General features: G+C 38.8%; 1 protein-coding gene across 1 annotated transcript in view; it reads right to left on the bottom strand.

The window, feature by feature from the left end:
• Positions 1-17,996, bottom strand: part of TMEM131 (transmembrane protein 131) — a 178,161-nt gene that overhangs the window by 39,233 nt on the left and 120,932 nt on the right. The window contains exons 9-17 of the mRNA XM_052647523.1: positions 16,117-16,267; positions 15,969-16,025; positions 15,004-15,065; positions 6,344-6,452; positions 3,222-3,330; positions 2,243-2,396; positions 1,982-2,152; positions 883-993; positions 660-794 (exon numbers count right to left, since the gene is read on the bottom strand). Of these exons, the coding sequence (XP_052503483.1) occupies positions 660-794; positions 883-993; positions 1,982-2,152; positions 2,243-2,396; positions 3,222-3,330; positions 6,344-6,452; positions 15,004-15,065; positions 15,969-16,025; positions 16,117-16,267 (1,059 nt within the window). The remainder of the gene's footprint in view (positions 1-659; positions 795-882; positions 994-1,981; positions 2,153-2,242; positions 2,397-3,221; positions 3,331-6,343; positions 6,453-15,003; positions 15,066-15,968; positions 16,026-16,116; positions 16,268-17,996) is intronic.

Below are 17,996 nucleotides of genomic sequence, written 5' to 3' on the forward strand. Positions count from 1 at the left end.
GTGGTGAGGGCCTAGACTGATACATTCACTTGCTCTTGTCTCGCGTACTTTTATGACCAACCGTACGTAACAGAGTAAAAGTGTACGAGGAGAGCCACACAGAAATCAAACAAATGATGTCTGTCTCACAGATACTCTCTTCCAGTCAATACAGAGAACTGAATAGAAATATCACTGCAGAACTGAAAACAACTTCTACTAATGTGCAGGGTTTTTTCTTTTGCCTAGAGAACTGAATGAACAGAGTTAGTTGAGCACACATGGAAATTTCTCCTGTCTAATGGTAACTGTGCTGTTTCTTAACTCCTTCGAGTCTCAAGTGCTATCATGAAAGGAGTGAGTCTGAGTAGATTGCCTATAGGGTCCTTTCCACCTCAAATAGCCAATGCTGTTATGGACCTCATAAGATTTTGAGGAGGGACCTCCCTGGTCATCCAGTGGCTAAGACTCTGTGCTCCCAATGCAGGGGGCCTGGGTTTGATCCCTGGTCAGGGAACTAGATCCCACTTGCCACAGCTAAGAGTTCACATGCTGCCACTAAGACTCAGCACAGTCAAATAAATAAATTAATATTAAAAATAATATCATGAGGAATAGTCTTCTACTTGAGATTTAGACACACATCTAAGTTTAAGGAAACAATAGAAAAGCTTACTTACTGATGACTGGTCTGATAGAGAGGATTTTTCAAACTCTGGAAGGCTTGAGATGATTGTAGTTCTATTGCCTCTTTCAGTAGCTACGAGTTCTATTGATAAACCATCTCCTATAATATGCCAGCTTTTTATAGCCAACTTAAAAGAGAAAGATATGGAAGCAATTATTGCAGCACTAGCATAAAATCTCTAAATGTGATTCAGAACAACAACAGATTTTTCTTACCTCAATTGGGTTGCTGTTTATAATGGCAAATAAAATATTACTTGCTTCTGTCGCACTCAGTATACCAAAATCTATGAAACGTTCTTCTATTTTGGGGGGTAATACAAAGTACTGGAAAAACAGAAAAGAACTAGATGTAAAGTGACACTTATGTAACAGTAACACTTCAAGAAAAAGTAACTATATTAAGGCACACTACGGTTCCTACATTTTATGTAAATATACACGTACATAATACATAATTAAGAACTTTGTATAATGGAAGTATTTTGAGTACTAGGTAAGATTAAGTGGAGCCCAGGAGATTTAGGCAAAAAGTCCCCAGTCTCAGCAAACTTCACGCATTCATGAAAGCAGCTTCAAGCCAGTAATCATTTAAGCAGAAGAAATATAGAAGGAGTGTCAGTGGTATGATACCGAAGGTCCCTTTGGTTCTAAAGTTCTTACTGATGCTAGGTTTTTGGAGGACCACACTTCTATCTTTTTGCTTTCTTTTCATCTTTTACATCTTTCTATCAGTTTTCTTTCTTTCCCAAACTTCTTTCATGGATCACCCTAAGGACAGCTTTGCTTGGATTTTTTCCCCCCCGCTTGGCTTATTTTCTATATTAGAAAGACTTCTGTTTCCTTTCCTGCCGTTACTTAGATGACTATTCCATCTGTGTCTTTCTACCAGATTCCCTCTTTCTTATCTGATTCTTCTCTTCAGGCTTGTGTTTTCAGTTTTGGTCACCTCTTCCCTACATAATTCCCTTTCACTTGCCCTGTAGTATTTTTAAATTTTTTTTGCTTATTATGTTCCTTCTGCTTAGTTTGTTTTTAGCTTGCCCATGACTGTAACAATTTAAAAGCAAAATCAAGAGGAGTGGACCTGATCTAAACAGAGGTGTAGCTAGGGAAGTCAACTGTGTCATGAGGAGATATGGCTGCTGGGAGGGTGAACATCTTGGAAGCACAGACTAGGGAGGAATTAGAACAAGTTGTTAAGTACAAAAAAACAGCAAAATTTAAGTGTCTGCAATAAAACTACTTAATAGTAGCTGAAAAAAACAAAGATGTGGAGGGAATTTAAATTTTAAAAGGTAGATAACATACTTACATCTAAAAAACCTGTATATACCCGCACAGGTAAGTGAAACTTAGAGGCATTGGTAATAAGTAAAATGTTGTTATCTATGTGCATGGATGATGTGGACGGCATAAAAAATAGAGTAAAAATGTAGCCTGATCCGCTTGGAAGAATTAAGACTGGTTTGCTGAAGTTGTGAACCTAGGGGATGATGGGAGAGAAAAAAAGCATGTCAGTACCATTTGCTTGGTAGACTGGTAAAATCAAAAGTATGAGGGGTCAGAAACATACTTTAAACATTGTTTTGGCTTCTTCTGGTAGCAACACATCATGAATGAGGATCGCAAAGCTGAAAGTGTTAGTAAGGTAAATTGGCCTTTCCACAGGATCAGCAGGACTGTCTCGAATGTGAAATAATGTTGCAGCGTGATCAAATCCCAAATAACTATTTGAAAAAAACAAAAACAAATCATTTTTATTTTCACATGTTAATTTATAATGCAAGTTCTTTAGTGGTGAGTAATGATTTACATTTAGCAGTAAGGACTGTTAGAGAATTCAGACTATAAATATTTTAGTGATTGACCATATGATTTAAAAGAAAATTCATTATAGTGTAATAAAAAGAACTATTTGCTACTACATTATATGTGACCAAACAATGAACATCAAGAATGTACTAACAAAAAAAAGTTTTAAGCTATTTAAAAGAAAAACCATGTTTATCATTCAGTTGCAACCAGCTTTGTTAAAACAAGTCCCTACTAAGCTGGCCATGAAACTATTACTGGTTAAAGTAGAAAATGAACTACATATATTATTACCTGTTTGTAAAAAGCTATAATTTTAGAACAGTGTTTAATAGGTTTATAAAGGAATAAAAATGATTTTGTTTCAAGTGACAATATACTTTAATAAACAAGCTATAGTCATTTGCATGTTACAAAAATAATTACAGAAACAAAATGCTTCAAGTGATTTAAAAATCACAGATTCACTTTTCTATTGTATTATGGAATCATTAGGATTTCATTTAAGCCCAAATCATATCATCCCATTTACTTCTTTCTTCTAAAAGTAACAAAATAAAATAAAAAATGAACAAAATACAGAAGATTTTTCTCCTTTATGGCTGAAGTTTTTAAAATACTTAATTCCATGGAGTTTATGTGAATTTGCCTACTGCTTCTGCTAAAGTCAGACAGCAGGAAAACAGAATTTACTGATTAGTAAAAAAAAGTTACAAAGTTTATTTAGAACAGAAACTCACCCATCTAAAACCTCTGCTTGATAAGGTATTTCAAGTTTAGAATAACTCTTTTCCTTTGCTTTCACAGTTATTTTCCCAGAAAACTGAGATGGTTTTTTTGCCTTTGATGCTGAAAGGAAGCACAGAAGATAATCTGCCACCTTCCGCTACCAACGCGTTTACACAGAGGAGGAGGAGGGTGACTCTGCGTGGACGGATCGAAATCTTAAAGACGGTGAGCTTTCAAACTGGCACACAGAATACAGTGACAACATTTTAAGTCAAATATCACATTTTCCATTCAAAAATGGAAAGATATTTCAGTTTTCCTGTAATGGGATAAATAGGTAAGGAACTAGCAAGTGAACACCATTCAGGAGGGAAAACGCTATAATCTGAGCTATTTCTCTATCACCCTAAGTTTTGGCTTTACACACAACAGGGATTCTCAACCTTGGCGCTATGAACATTTCTCTGCTGGCGGGGTGGGGGGTGCAGTGGTGGTGGGGTGGCTGTCCTGTGTACTGCGGGATGTTGGGCAGTGTCGTCAAGACAGCCTCTATCTGCGAGACATCAGCTGCATTACCCAAAAGTGTCTGCAGATGTTGCCAAATGTCCCCAAATTGAGAACTGCTGGTTCATAGCTGATTAAGAAATAACATTTCTTGTGTGGTCAGAATCTTGCTATAAATACCGATAAAGTAGCCTGGTGCAAGAAATGCCAAGAGTTATGAGATATATACTCTCCCTGCCATCATACTGTTCTCACAGATGAAGTTAAAACCTTTAAATTTTGGATCACTTCTGATTTTCCTTCTGGAATTACAGAAATAGTCAGTTGGATCCAATCTGGGTACCCAATAGATGTTCCTTTCAAAGCAAATAAAGAAGCTGTTTATGTTTATCTCCTTTAAAGTACTTCAGGAACACTTCCACTTATGAGAAGAATTTTATATGTAGGTTCTGCAAATGTGTGTTATCCAAATTTAGCATAAAAAAGGAACAAAATAATGGTATGACATCTAGTATGTGGCCACATACAGACAGTGTGAATTCAGATTTTTAAACCTCCCATTAAGCCCCATTTCTTTCTTCTTACTGTACAGCCATTTCTGGATGCTTATTTTTTTTTTTTTGCTATTTATTCTGACATAAGGCTGATAACTAGGGTCATAATTTAGGCCTTTCATAGTACCTTATCAAGTTATATTTTAGCAAATGAAGTGGTCAAAGTGTCAAGAAGATTCAGTTAAAAATCATAAGGAATCATGACTTCATGAGTCAAATGATTACATGGTAAGTCAACACTGCAGAGTGAATATTCATGGCACGTTCTGAAATGTTTATGTTTTTTATTTTTATAATTAGTTAATCAATTTGGCTGTGCTGTGGGGCTTGTGGAATCTTAGCTTCCCAACCAGGACTGAACCAGGGCTACAGCAGTGAAAGTGCTGAATCCTAACCACTGGACCGCCAGGGAATTCCCCCTGAACATTTTCAAAGTTAAGTAAAAAGTGCATTTCTTGATGGATGATTTTCACAGGAATCTCAGTGGTAAAACCATTTGTATTGTAATCTAGGGGTGGTGGTGGGGGAGGAGGGAGCTAGTGGGAAGTGGAGGGATTTTTCCATGATAATGAAAACTACTTTCAAAGATGAGGGGGAGGAGAAGCGGAGGAAACCTCTCCTCTCCCACCTTCACCTTGAGCTTCTTGAAAAATGGGCCCTTGCAGAATAAATCTGCCAGTTTTTATAATAAATAAAAAGCACTTTTAAGAAATGTAGCACTTACTTTAAAAGATGCCTTCTCTTGTCTTTGTGCTAAATTTTACATAGTTTCTTTAAGAAACACTTATTTTAGACTCTGTGATCTCAGAAGAAGCGCCACTCCTGACATTCATTTATCTGTGGGAGCAGCCACCAGCTGTCAGCACAGGAGCACAGCTGCACTGCCCTAGCGTGCGCCCTGCCTTCTTGGACTTACCGGATTTGTCTGTTCTGAGGGCCAGAAACTCTTTCTCAGTAAGGGAAGACAATGTACCTGCTGATACTGACACTGGTAACTGGCGGTCATGGCTGGTGTCTTAGCAACACAGAAGACCACTCATCACACATGTGGAAATATCTGTGCCATCAAGCCTTCTGCAATACTGATTATTTTTTGACAGCTGGTTTTTGAAAGTGCGCCATGTGTATAATCTCAATTTCTTCAGGCGTTTTTTTCTGAGCTTGTAGGATGAATGCTGTGTTGGCAGCCAAGTGTGCAGCTGCTCCAGGCCTTCCATGTGAGAGGAGTGAGCGCAGATGCCTCACAGACATTGGGCCCCACTCGGGGGTCCGCAGTGGCCAAACATTCTCTCCTGATGAGAAGCTTAGCTATAAAATGTGGATTATGAGCAAAGATGGCTTTATCATGAGGCCAAAGTTCAAGCTTCAGGGCTCCTCACTTGCCTAGGCCATTATGAGAAAGGCCCCATTTGGAGTTTCAGCTTTTATTAAATTTAATCACACATTTAGACAGCCATTAAGTTACTACTCAAAACATTTTATGACAGTAAATGCAGTACATCTCCTAATTAACTAGGCAAAACTGAATAAAAACATGCTATTAAAACAAGCTAAAGTCTGAGTTAACATTTCAGAAGTCAAAATACACAACATACATGCTTGAAATAACTGTTATCTAACTTGACAATCTATGATAAAGGTTGTCATTTTAATTTAGATGGGACTGCCTGCCTTGTTTATAAAAGCCAAAATATGGAAATGTTATAGAAAATACTTCACTTCTGCTCTAAAATTCAAATGTGCTTCTGAAATTCAAATATGTATCAATTACAAAAATTAATGACTTCATAATTAAGACAAAGCTTAATAGATACGTATATGAAAGAGCCTAGATAAACAAAAATTTAATTGCAATCCTAATGTATTTGCTAATACTAATTCAGGTTTATGAAATTATAATATTTACTTTCAAGAAACAATCAAATAAGAGTTCATGATTACAAGAAAAACCAATCTGACTAGTATTATAAAATCTAACTGTAAAATGGCCTGGGTTTTTATATTAAGATGTCAACACAGATGTCGTCTAAGTTATCAAAATAAGACCACTCTATTAGAAAAAGTTAAATACTTACCATCAAAACTAATACTTGCTACCTTGGTATATTTACTTTCTGAAGCTTTTAATGTAATTGGTTTAAAGTGTACAGTGATAGCATCATTTTGTGGTGTAGGTCGAACACTCTGCAAAGAGAAAAATTTACACTGCATTATTTTAGTTTAGTGGTCCAGTTTATACTGAAAAGTATACTGGAAAAGTGAAGCAGAATCAAAATCTGAAAAGTTTAAGTGGTCGCTTTAAATGGAGTAGGCTAAATGATACAATCTCAATTTCACTGGACAGTCTTTATGAAATAAAATGATGACCAGAAGGAAAAACGTGTGATAGATAAGTGAGTATTAAAAAATCTAAAGTCAAACTAGGGCAATGAGTATAAATACCTAATAAAGAAAAAAGGTATCTCTTTTCTAAATGAATGTCTAGTTCCCATCTGATAAGAGGGGACCTTCAGGGTTTACAAGGGCTGAGGGGCTGAATGGTGAAATGGATGGCAGGAATCTGCAACCTGAAACAGGTCAGGATGCTTTCAACTTACAAGAGCTGAATTTAAAAGAGTTTGAATTTTCTATTAAAAAAGCTAGGCTTCCCAGGTGGCTCAGTGGTAAAGAATCTGCTTGCCAGTGCACAAGATTCAAGAAACACAGGTTCAGTCCCTGCGTCAGAAAGATTCCCTGTGGTCTGCAGAAGAGTTGGAGATGACTTCGTGACTAAACAACAAATGTGCCTAAAGAGAAAGAAGGACAGTCCTTCGAAGGCACAAGAAGCATCTTAGGAGAGTGAGAGGAAATGCTCTCTTGCACCATGTTTCAATCACAGGAAACAAAGTTGGTTACCTACAGAGAGATGGCAGATACTGCTTCTTGGTTCCAGCTAGCCCCTCCCATTGCTGGTTAGTGACTCAGCTGTCAGGGTGTCTTTACTGGGCCTCGGATGATGGTCCTCAGGAGGACCCTGTGGTTTTCTGTGCTGGAAATCTTAATTGCCTTAGCTCTTGGCTGCAGGCTCTCCCAGCATTTTCTCTCTCTATCTTTTTTCTTCTTTGAGAACTCTTACTTTGCTTCTGAATCTCTAATGGTGGGGTGGGGGGGTGCTGATGGGTTCATATCAATATATTTGCTATCAATAATCCTGCTGTTATTAGCAGTCATTTAAAGTATGAATCTTTTCCTTCCTTGAAGGGTATGCATGTGTATATGTATTGATATGTATTTTTAACAGTTAAACAAAGCAGCCTGACTATAAGGTAACTGGAGGAAGTTCATTTGGTTTCATCATACTATGCTACTGTATTTTTTCTGAAGGAAAGGAAAGCAGTACAGAAACCCAGAGGGATGAGTTTACAACAAAAGGATTTTAACTATTTAACCTGCAGTGTAAATTTCTGTAAGCTGCAATTTACTCTGGGCCATGTTTCTTCCACCTGTAAAATCGTAGGGGACTGGATTAGGTATTTTCTAAGTTTCCATCAGGGGCTTCCCTGGTGGTTCAGTGGTAAAGAATCCACTTGCCAATGCAGCTGTAGGTTCAATTCCTGGGTCAGGAATATACCCTGGAGAAGAAAATGACAACCCACTCCAGTATTCTTGCCTGAGAAATCCACGCGGGGCTAGAGTCCACGGGGCAGCAAAAGAGTTGGACATGACTTAGCAACTAAACAACAACAAAGTTTTCATCTATCTAAAAAATGTGATGCTATTAATTTTGCAGTTTTTCTTCAAATTAGTCATATTTATCCCAAGGTCAGGATTTATTTTGAGAGATGATCACGTAAAGCTTTGCAGTTTACAGAGGACACATTCGGTCCCTAATTCTTTCACTTGCTCTGTTGACTGTGATACAGCAGCAATGGAACCTTGACCATTTTCAAACACGCTTAAAGACTGTAAGCTGCGGTTCATTAGTAATAAGCACGAGCCCATGACAGAAACAGCTAAGCAATGGTATTTCTTACCATATAGTCACTGTTAAGTAGTAAGAACTTAGCTGATGATAAAAAATGTTTTTCTTATATGAAACACACTTTCAGACTTTCCTTACCAGAGGACAAGTTTATATCCATATTATTAATATTACCTCAATAGTAGTATTACTAATAGTAATATTATTTACACTAATAGTAAAATAATATTCAATTGACTCATGTTTTATACAAATGGTCTGAAGTGTTCACTTACTACCATTAAAAGAAAAAAATACCCCAATCAGTTAAAACCCGAAACAAAAACAAAGCAAAATAAACGAAAGACTTAAACAGTTGGCTCATTCTGGTGGCTTTAAATGAAAAGTAATAAATAATCAGAAACTTGTAATAAGCATATTTATACTAACAATATATTTCAGCATCAGTCACTAACTGTTGTTTACTTAAAGATAATTGAGAAGTGGAAAAAATGTGGCAAGATTCCCAGGAAAGGCAGCCTGCACAGGCTCTAAATATAGTTCCAGTCTTTCTCACGACATTCATACCCAACTATGCTCAGTAACTCTCAAGTGAGACACCAGGCCCAGGACATTCTGAAACGACTCAACTGCTTTAAGCAAGCAAAAAAAAAAAACAAACCAAAAAACAAAAAAAACCTTCTGGTGTACAGTGATTGTATTTTCAACAGTAGGTACACAGATTTTCTAATACTTACGTCAAGCTGACAAGAGGTAAATTTAAGGGCACCTGTGATTTCTTATTAATTGGCAAGGAAATGTCATACAAAGGTGTTTTAAGACACCCCAAGCAAACCTGCTCCATTATTTATATAGCATTAATATTTTATAAATGTTGAGGAAACCTTTATTTTCAAAGTTGCACTACAGACAAGCTGTGTCAGGAAGGCTCGAACCTGGGTATCTTGCTTACTGATGGTGAGGAGCTTATATTAGGAACTGCTTACTGTAGTGTGTGTGTGTGGTCAGTCATGTCAGACTCTTTGTGACCCCGTGGACTGTAGCCCATCAGAATCCTCTGTCCATGGGATTCTCCAGGCAAGAGTACTGGAGTGGGCTGCCGTTTCCTTCTCCAGGGGGTCTTCCCAACCCACATCTCCTGCACTGGCAGGTGGAATCTTTACCACTGCGCCACATGGGAAGTAGTCTTATATCTTGAAAAATGAAGAGACACTGAATTCCCTGAAGGGAGGGAGGCAGGGACCTTTCTAATATGCACCAGTCTGTAGGTCTGGCATACTACAGAAAAACCTTGGGAAGCTCTCTTAATACTCAGTTTCCATGGCAGACGGGTTCATCCCCTGGCTGATAAGGCAAGAAGTCCAAGCTATCATCATCTCTCAAGTGGACCACTGCAATAGATTTTTAATCTTCTTCAGTTCATTCTCTAAAAAGCAGCTACAGTGACTTTAATAACACATAGATCAAATGATATCACACCCTTGCTTAAAATTCCGTAATTTTCCATTGCCCTTATAGTAAAACCAAAACCCCTCCCAAGAGTCCGGGAAACCCTGCTCGACCCTCCAGCCCGTCTTTTATATCTGAGCCCAGTGAGTTTCAACATTTGCAGCTGCCCCTCAGGTCTTTGCACTTGCTCATCCCTGTGATGGAACACTTGTCCACCAGCTTTGCTTTCCTTACAGGTGCCTGCTTTCTCATTCTTCAGTTATTACCTCAAATGTCAGTCAGCTCCTCAGAGACAGTTCTACCTAAACCAACTCCTTCCTTAACTTACACGCCATTCAGTTTATTTCTCAGTTTACAATAATGTTGCATACCTGTTTGTCTGTCTCCCAACTAAAAAAAAAATGAGCTCAGTAAGGGCAAGACCTTGGTTCTGTGAGTCCCTGCTGTATCCTCAGCACTCAGCACAGAAGCTGGCATACAGCTGATACTTACTGAATATTTACTGAATGAGTGGATGAGGGAATGAATGAATGAATGAATGAGGAAACAAATCTACCAAAACACAAGCAAGAGTATAGGCTTCAGGTGTTGGAAGAAAACATGTACAGGCAGGCACAGATGTAGATCTAGGACATAAACCAATAGGTTTTTAATAGGAATACTGAATACAGAATTAAAATGACACAGTCATAAAAACTTGATTGATAAGCATACCTAGTATACTTTCATGTAACTTTTGCATTCAGTATGCCAGCACATTTGGAAAACTCAGCAGTGGCCACAGGACTGGAAAAGGTCAGTTTTCATTCCAATCCCAAAGAAAGGCAATGCCAAAGAATGCTCAAACTACCACACAATTGCACTCATCTCACATGCTGGCAAAGTAATCCTCAAAATTCTCCAAGCCAGGCTTCAACAGTATATGAACCGTGAACTTCCAGATGTTCAAGCTGGTTTTAGAAAAGGCAGATGATTGCCAACATCTGTTTGGATCATCAAAATGAGAGTTCCAAAAAAAACCCATCTGCTTTATTGACTACGCCAAAGCCTTTGTGTGGATCACAACAAACTCTGGAAAATTCTTAACAGATGGGAATACCAGACCACCTGACCTGCCTCCTGAGAAATCTGAATGCAGGTCAAGAAGCAACAGTTAGAACTGGACATGGAACAACAGACTGGTTCCAAACTGGGAAAGGAGTACGTCTACTGTCACCCTGCTTATTTAACTTATATGCAGAGTACATCATGAGAAACGCTGAGCTGGAAGAAGCACAAGCTGGAATCAAGATTGCTGGGAGAAATATCAATAACCTCAGATACGCAGATGATACCGCCCTTATGGCAGAAAGCAAAGGAGAACCTAAGAGCCTCTTGATCAAAGTGAAAGAGAGGAGTTAAAAAGTAGGCTTAAAACTCAACATTCAGAAAACTAAGATCATGGTATCTAGTCTCATCACTTTATGGCAAATAGATGGGAAAACAATGGAAACAGTGACAGACTTTATTTTTTAGATCACTGCAGATGGTGACTGCGGCCAGGACATTAAAAGACGCTTGCTCCTTGGAAGAAAAGCTATGACCAACCTAGACAGCATAATAAAAAGCAGAGACATTACTTTGCCAACAAAGGTCCATCTAGTCAAAGCTACAGTTTTTCCAGTGGTCATGGACAGATGTGAGAGTTGGACTATAAAGAAAGCTGAAAGCCAAAGAACTGATGCTTTTGAATTGTGTTGTTGGAGAAGACTCTTGAGAGTCCCTTGGACTGCAAGGAGATCCAACTAGTCAATCAGTCAACGTTTAAAGGAAATCAGTCCTGAATATTCACTGGAAGGACTGATGCTGAAGCTAAAACTCCCAATACTTTGGCCACCTGATGCAAAAACTGATTCACTGGAAAAGACCCAGATGCTAGGAAAGATTGAAGGCATGAGGAGAAGGGGACGACAGAGAACGAGATGGTTGGATGGCATCACTGATTCAAAGGACATGAGTTTGAGCAAGCTTTGGGAGTTTGTGATGGACAGGGAAGCCTGGCGTGCTGCAGTCCACAGGGTCGCAAAGAGTTGGACACGACTGAATGAACTGATCTTTTGCATTTTATATAGCTGAATTCAGTTACTTTAAAAGGTCTGACTCATTTTCCCTATTTGGAAAAGAAGGACCTGTGTATCTTACAGGAGAGTTGCATCAAATAAGATAATCCATGTAAAGAACTTAGCACACAGCCTAACTCATGGTGAGAGAAAAAATGTTCACTTACAATGTATTCTAAAACTCCTTAATAAAAAAGTAGGAACGTGGGCCTATTTATACTTATATTTAATTACTATAAATGAATTAAATAGTAACTTTTTCATTCACATTCTTAGAATTGCTGATTTCATTTTTCTAGAAAATGTTTATTTATATTTCAAGACATTTGGGTCCATTCATTGTATGTACAAAGTTAGACCAGAATGTGTGGGCTAGGAAAAGGTACTTTCCCAATAAATGTCTGAAGTGAAATGAAATTCACTGAGTTGTGTCCCACTCTTTGTGACCCCATGGACTGTACCCAGCCAGGCTCCTCTGTCCATGGAATTCTCCAGGCAAGAATACTGACTCTGGATCTCCTGCATTGCAGGCAGATACTTTTACCATTTGAGCTACCAGGGAAGCCCCCAAGCCTGTACATATGGAGACAGGACTTCAGGCCTGAAATCTGCCCAACAGGCATGAGAGCTCCTGCTCTGTGCGAGACAATCCACAGGATCAAAGAAACCAGTAAGAGACAGACAGCAGGCAGAACACACACAAAATAATAATTATCTGATGTCTCAAACTGAGGCAACAGCAGGCCATCCACCCACAGCCAAGAGTCTGACCTATACGCATGTGCACGACTGACTTTAAAGGGGACTCCTAGCATGAAGCCAGATGGTGAGTTTCAGGAGGTTCTGCAGAGGCCAGGCCTCTAGCATGTGGGCAGGAAAGGGAGGTGTGCGCACAGCATCACCATGTGGTAACTGCGGTCCTTGCTGCCAGTCGGGCTCCAGAAGAAATTCTGGACCCAGAAGTTCGGAGAACAAAAGCAGGTTGTAGCCAAAGCAACCTGGATAGACTGAGCGGAAAGAGTCACACCCCATGACGGAGGAAACTCTGATACACTAAACTGGAAAAGTCTGAACAAAAAGAATCACAACTCCGAGTATAAAGTGAGATTCTGAAATGTTATAATAGAGTGGTGATTCTTAGGCCTTTTCATTTCACTGGTAAAACCCAAAATGTGTAACTGTGTGTGTAAGGAAGTCTAACTTTTTATTTTTGCAAATGTGAGGATGTTGGGGATGAGGGGAAAAGGGAAATTCCTACTCTCTTCTACCTTTATTCATAAAACAAAGGGTAGTTTAATGTTCAACGAAAAAATAATAGAGGAATTTAACAAAACCAAAGGTTGGTCCTCTGAAAGGGTCAACAAAACTGACAAACCTTTAGCGAAGACTGACTGAAACTTTTTTTAAATAGAGAGGAGACTACAATTGCTAAAATCAAGAATGGAAGATGGACCATTACTATCTACCTCACAGAAAATAAAAGTATTACAAGTAAACACTGAACAATGGTATGCCAACAAATTAGGTACCTTAGATGAAATGAAAAAATTCCTAGAAAGACAGAAGCTACTGACACTGGCTCCAGAAGAAACAGAAAATCTGAAAAGGCCTATAGCAAGTAAAGAGATTAAATTAGTAATTTTAAAACATCCCATGAACACAAGTTTAGGTCCAGATGACTTCACTGGTGAATTCTACCAAATATTTAAAGAAGAATTAGCACCAATCCTTCGCAAACTCTCCCCAAAAACAGAAGAGGAAAGAACACTTTCCCACTCATTCTATTAAAAAAACAAAATCCAAACAATTCTCTCCAACTATGTATTACCTTTATTTATAAAACAACAAATATTTTAATGTCAAAGAAGTAAGTATATTATCTTAGAATGGTCCTTATCCAGAAAGGGTGTTTATAACTTCATGTCAATTATGTTAACATATACACACACTCCTATTTTTATAAACATTCACATTGCTCATTTTTCTATAGACTCGTGAAAACTTCAAGACAGATTAAAGCGCCAGAACTAATCCCTAACCTCTCAATATAGCAATAATAGTCAGCACTGTTTGTTTTTTAAAGAAAAATAGATTATCAGGGTGGCAGGGTCAAAGGAGCTGTTCCTTGTCATCTATGGAAGACCTCCCTGAGGAGCAGGGGCATGACCCCAGTATACAGAGCAGGCCTAACACTGGAGTGGCAGGAGCCTCAGGCGGAGGTAGTTTCAGCTCCACTGTATCCTAGGGGAAGCTCCTTACAGCCTCCATTCCCCTAACTCACTCCCAAATCTCCTACCAAGCAAGAAATACTAGGTCATATGTCTGACAAAACTCTCCCAGTAAGCAAGGTCACTGTGCATTAAGATGTGGCTGCCTGGGGTGACCATCTCTCCCATTACTTGGGGATTGTATACCCTCTTCTCCTTGGTCTCTAACCACCAGTTGGTGGAAAATTCTGGGTTTGGGTGGAAATGGACAATGGTCTCTAAGTCTCAAAGCCCATCTGATCTATCTCACTTTTATCAGAGTTCTCTGAATATAGGTTTTCTGACACCAGCACAGGTTATAATAAAAAGATACTTTCCTCTTCCATTATTCTCTGTGTAACTTGGGGACCTCAGCTCAGGTGAGGTCATGGGCTAAAGCAAAATCTGGATACTCGAGCTCCCTCAAACCACTGCGTGGCACGCCAATTCTACTACAAGGCATCAAAGTCATTTGTTCCATGCGTACGCGTGAGACAGTGAGAGGACCCTGGTTCCAGGGTGCTACTGAGGATAACTATGGCAGATGCTAGTCAGAAGGGGCCCCTGTGTCACGGGTTAACAGCACTCGACCACTACCTATCACATTTCTCTGCTTCCTGATTTCTCCTTCCAACTCATCTGAATCATATATCTCTTTTTTACTTAACCATACCTTAAGTCTAACAACCTAATTTTCTTTACACACAGCACACAGATCCTAGGATTCATCAGAATCCACAGGCCTAAATAGGAACCGCATGAGCTCAGAGCCCTTGGAGAAGACCGTTCACATGCCCTTCTCATCCTTCAAATCTGATCAGACAGGCAGAACAGGTTTCCTATACTCTATTTTGAACCAAAGTGACACCAGGTCACCACAAAACAGATATCCTTTAGAGCAGGAGTTTATTTTATAACTTTGTTATAAGTTTAAAAACAAAGAATATGCAAATTAGGAAAAAATATAAGCAAAAACTTACTGTTATTGGTACATCTTTTGTTCCTGAATTTAATAAATGAAGATTTAAAACTTTTGGTAGATCTGTTAAAATTGAGGAAAAGAAACATTTTTAAAGTGGTATGTTTTCTATAACAAGTTAGAAACTTTCTCTTATATCAGTTTAAATATATTTTAGAATATGAAGTAGAATGACAATCACATTCTTAGACAGGAACTGCCTTACTTTTAAGGACAGTGAGTACTATAAGAAGTAAACAATCAGATCAAAAAACAAACTGACATCATCATCAATCTTTTAGTTTTCCAGCAAAGCACAATGAAGCAATTCAATAAAGCAATTCAAAAAAAAAGCAATTCAAAAAAAGCAATTCAAAAAAAATATGAAATTATTATATTAAAACCAAATCTAACTTTCGAGAATGGGTCTTCAATCCTAAACAACCAAATTTCAATTACATATGGCCACAGGAGGAAGCCTGTAATTACATGCCTTCTTTTTTTAATAAATCCTTTTTGGTCATTTTCAATTTTAGAATTTGAATTCGTTCTCTGACCTCAGGGATTGATTTCTAACATTACATTATTATAATGCAACTGAATTAATCCATATCTAAACAAAAATTCAGAAGTAAATCTTTTTATTTCCTTTATTTTACAATTAAAAGATTTAGCATAACTACATAAGTGAGAAACTGGATTAAGAAACTACTTTCTGCCTCAATCTTCCGTTTAGAAGACTTGACTTAAGTTATCCATGACACTGTTTTCCCATCTGGTAAGCAATGGCATCCCTCAGAAGAATGGGGTGTAAACCCCTAAGGGCTCTGACTTCCCAGAAGAAGACTTCTACAAGATCATGTAATACACTGAGAAATAACTTTCAAAGCTGAACTAACTACAGAGGAGTTAAAGGAGAGCCATTTAGCGATGAATACAGGGATTTTTTAAAAAAAGACTTATAATGACACTATCTCTTTTTTTTACCTTGTGTTCGCAGTGTGCCAAAATCTAACATTTCAGTTGAGGAATAAATTCCAGGAGCTTGGAAAAAAGAAGAGTAAACAATTATATTTCATTTTGCCAGAGTAAGATGTGCTGAAGACAAACTATGCTCCTTTAGTCATCCACTCACCTGTTGTAACTTCCACTTCAACCGGAAGGATGATAAACTCTGTGCTGTCTGAAGCATTTGTCTTTATTCTTATGAACGCTGTGTGATTATCTGCTTCTCTAGATGAAAAACTGGCTCTCATCACTCCCTTGGTTTCATAAGGAGGAATTTCCTGACAAGTTAACAGACCAGAATGTAGCAAAACCACTAGTTATTGAATAAGATGACATCACCATCAAAGAGAAACCACTTTTCTAGAAGTTCACAGGATTCTCTTTAAATGATAACTAAGGGAACACAGATTTGGCTCTCCTTTAGTTTAAAACATAACAGAACAAGCTTCCCAAGCAAATCCACAGTTCAACAAATGTGTTCAGTAACGCTCTTAGCACGTAAGTAGCATAACTTTTTCAGCTCAGTCGTGTCCGACTCGTTGCGACCCCATGAATTGCAGCACGCCAGGCCTCCCTGTCCATCACCATCTCCCGGAGTTCATTCAGACTCACGTCCATCGAGTCAGTGATGCCATCCAGCCATCTCATCCTCTTTCGCCCCCTTTTCCTCCTGCCCCCAATCCCTCCCAGCATCAGAGTCTTTTCCAATGAGTCAACTCTTCGCATGAGGTGTCCAAAGTACTGGAGCTTCAGCTTTAGCATCATTCCTTCCAAAGAAATCCCAGGGCTGATCTCCTTCAGAATGGACTGGTTGGATCTCCTTGCAGTCCAAGGGACTCTCAAGAGTCTTCTCCAACACCACAGTTCAAACGCATCAATTCTTTGGCGCTCATCCTTCTTCACAGTCCAACTCTCACATCCATACACGACCACAGGAAAAACCACAGCCTTGATTAGACGGACCTTAGTCGGCAAAGTAATGTCTCTGCTTTCGAATATACTATCTAGGTTGGTCATAACTTTCCTTCCAAGGAGTAAGCGTCTTTTAATTTCATGGCTGCAATCACCATCTGCAGTGATTTTGGGGCCCCAAAAAATAAAGTCTGACACTGTTTCCACTGTTTCCCCATCTATTTCCCATGAAGTGATCGGACCGGATGCCATGACCTTCGTTTTCTGAATGTTGAGCTTTAAGCCAACTTTTTCGCTCTCCTCTTTCACTTTCATCAAGAGGCTTTTTAATTCCTCTTCACTTTCTGCCATAAGGGTGGTGTCATCTGCATATCTGAGGTGACTGATATTTCTCCCAGCAATCTTGATTCCAGCTTGTGTTTCTTCTAGTCCAGCGTTTCTCATGATGTACTCTGCATAGAAGTTAAATAAGCAGGGTGACACTATACAGCCTTGATGTACTCCTTTTCCTATTTGGAACCAGTCTGTTGTTCCATGTCCAGTTCTAACTGCTGCTTCCTGACCTGCATACAGATTTCTCAAGAGGCAGGTCAGGCGGTCTGGTATTCCCATCTCTTTCAGAATTTTCCAGTTTATTGTGATCCACACAGTCAAAGGCTTTGGCATAGTCAATAAAGCAGAAATAGATGTTTTTCTGGAACTCTCTTGCTTTTTCCATGATCCAGCGGATGTTGGCAATTTGATCTCTGGTTCCTCTGCCTTTTCTAAAACCAGCTTGAACATCAGGGAGTTCACGGTTCATGTATTGCTGAAGCCTGGCTTGGAGAATTTTGAGCATTACTTTACTAGCGTGTGAGATGAGTGCAATTGTGCAGTAGTTTGAGCATTCTTTGGCCTTGCCTTTCTTTGGAATTGGAATGAAAACTGACCTTTTCCAGTCCTGTGGCCACTGCTGAGTTTTCCAAATTAGCTGGCATATTGAGTGCAGCATTTTCACAGCATCATCTTTCAGGATTTGAAAGAGCTCAACTGGAACTCCATCACTTCCACTAGCTTTGTTCATAGTGATGCTTTCTAAGGCCCACTTGACTTCAC

This window comes from Budorcas taxicolor, chromosome 11, assembly GCF_023091745.1.
Source record: "Budorcas taxicolor isolate Tak-1 chromosome 11, Takin1.1, whole genome shotgun sequence".
NCBI lineage: Eukaryota > Metazoa > Chordata > Mammalia > Artiodactyla > Bovidae > Budorcas > Budorcas taxicolor.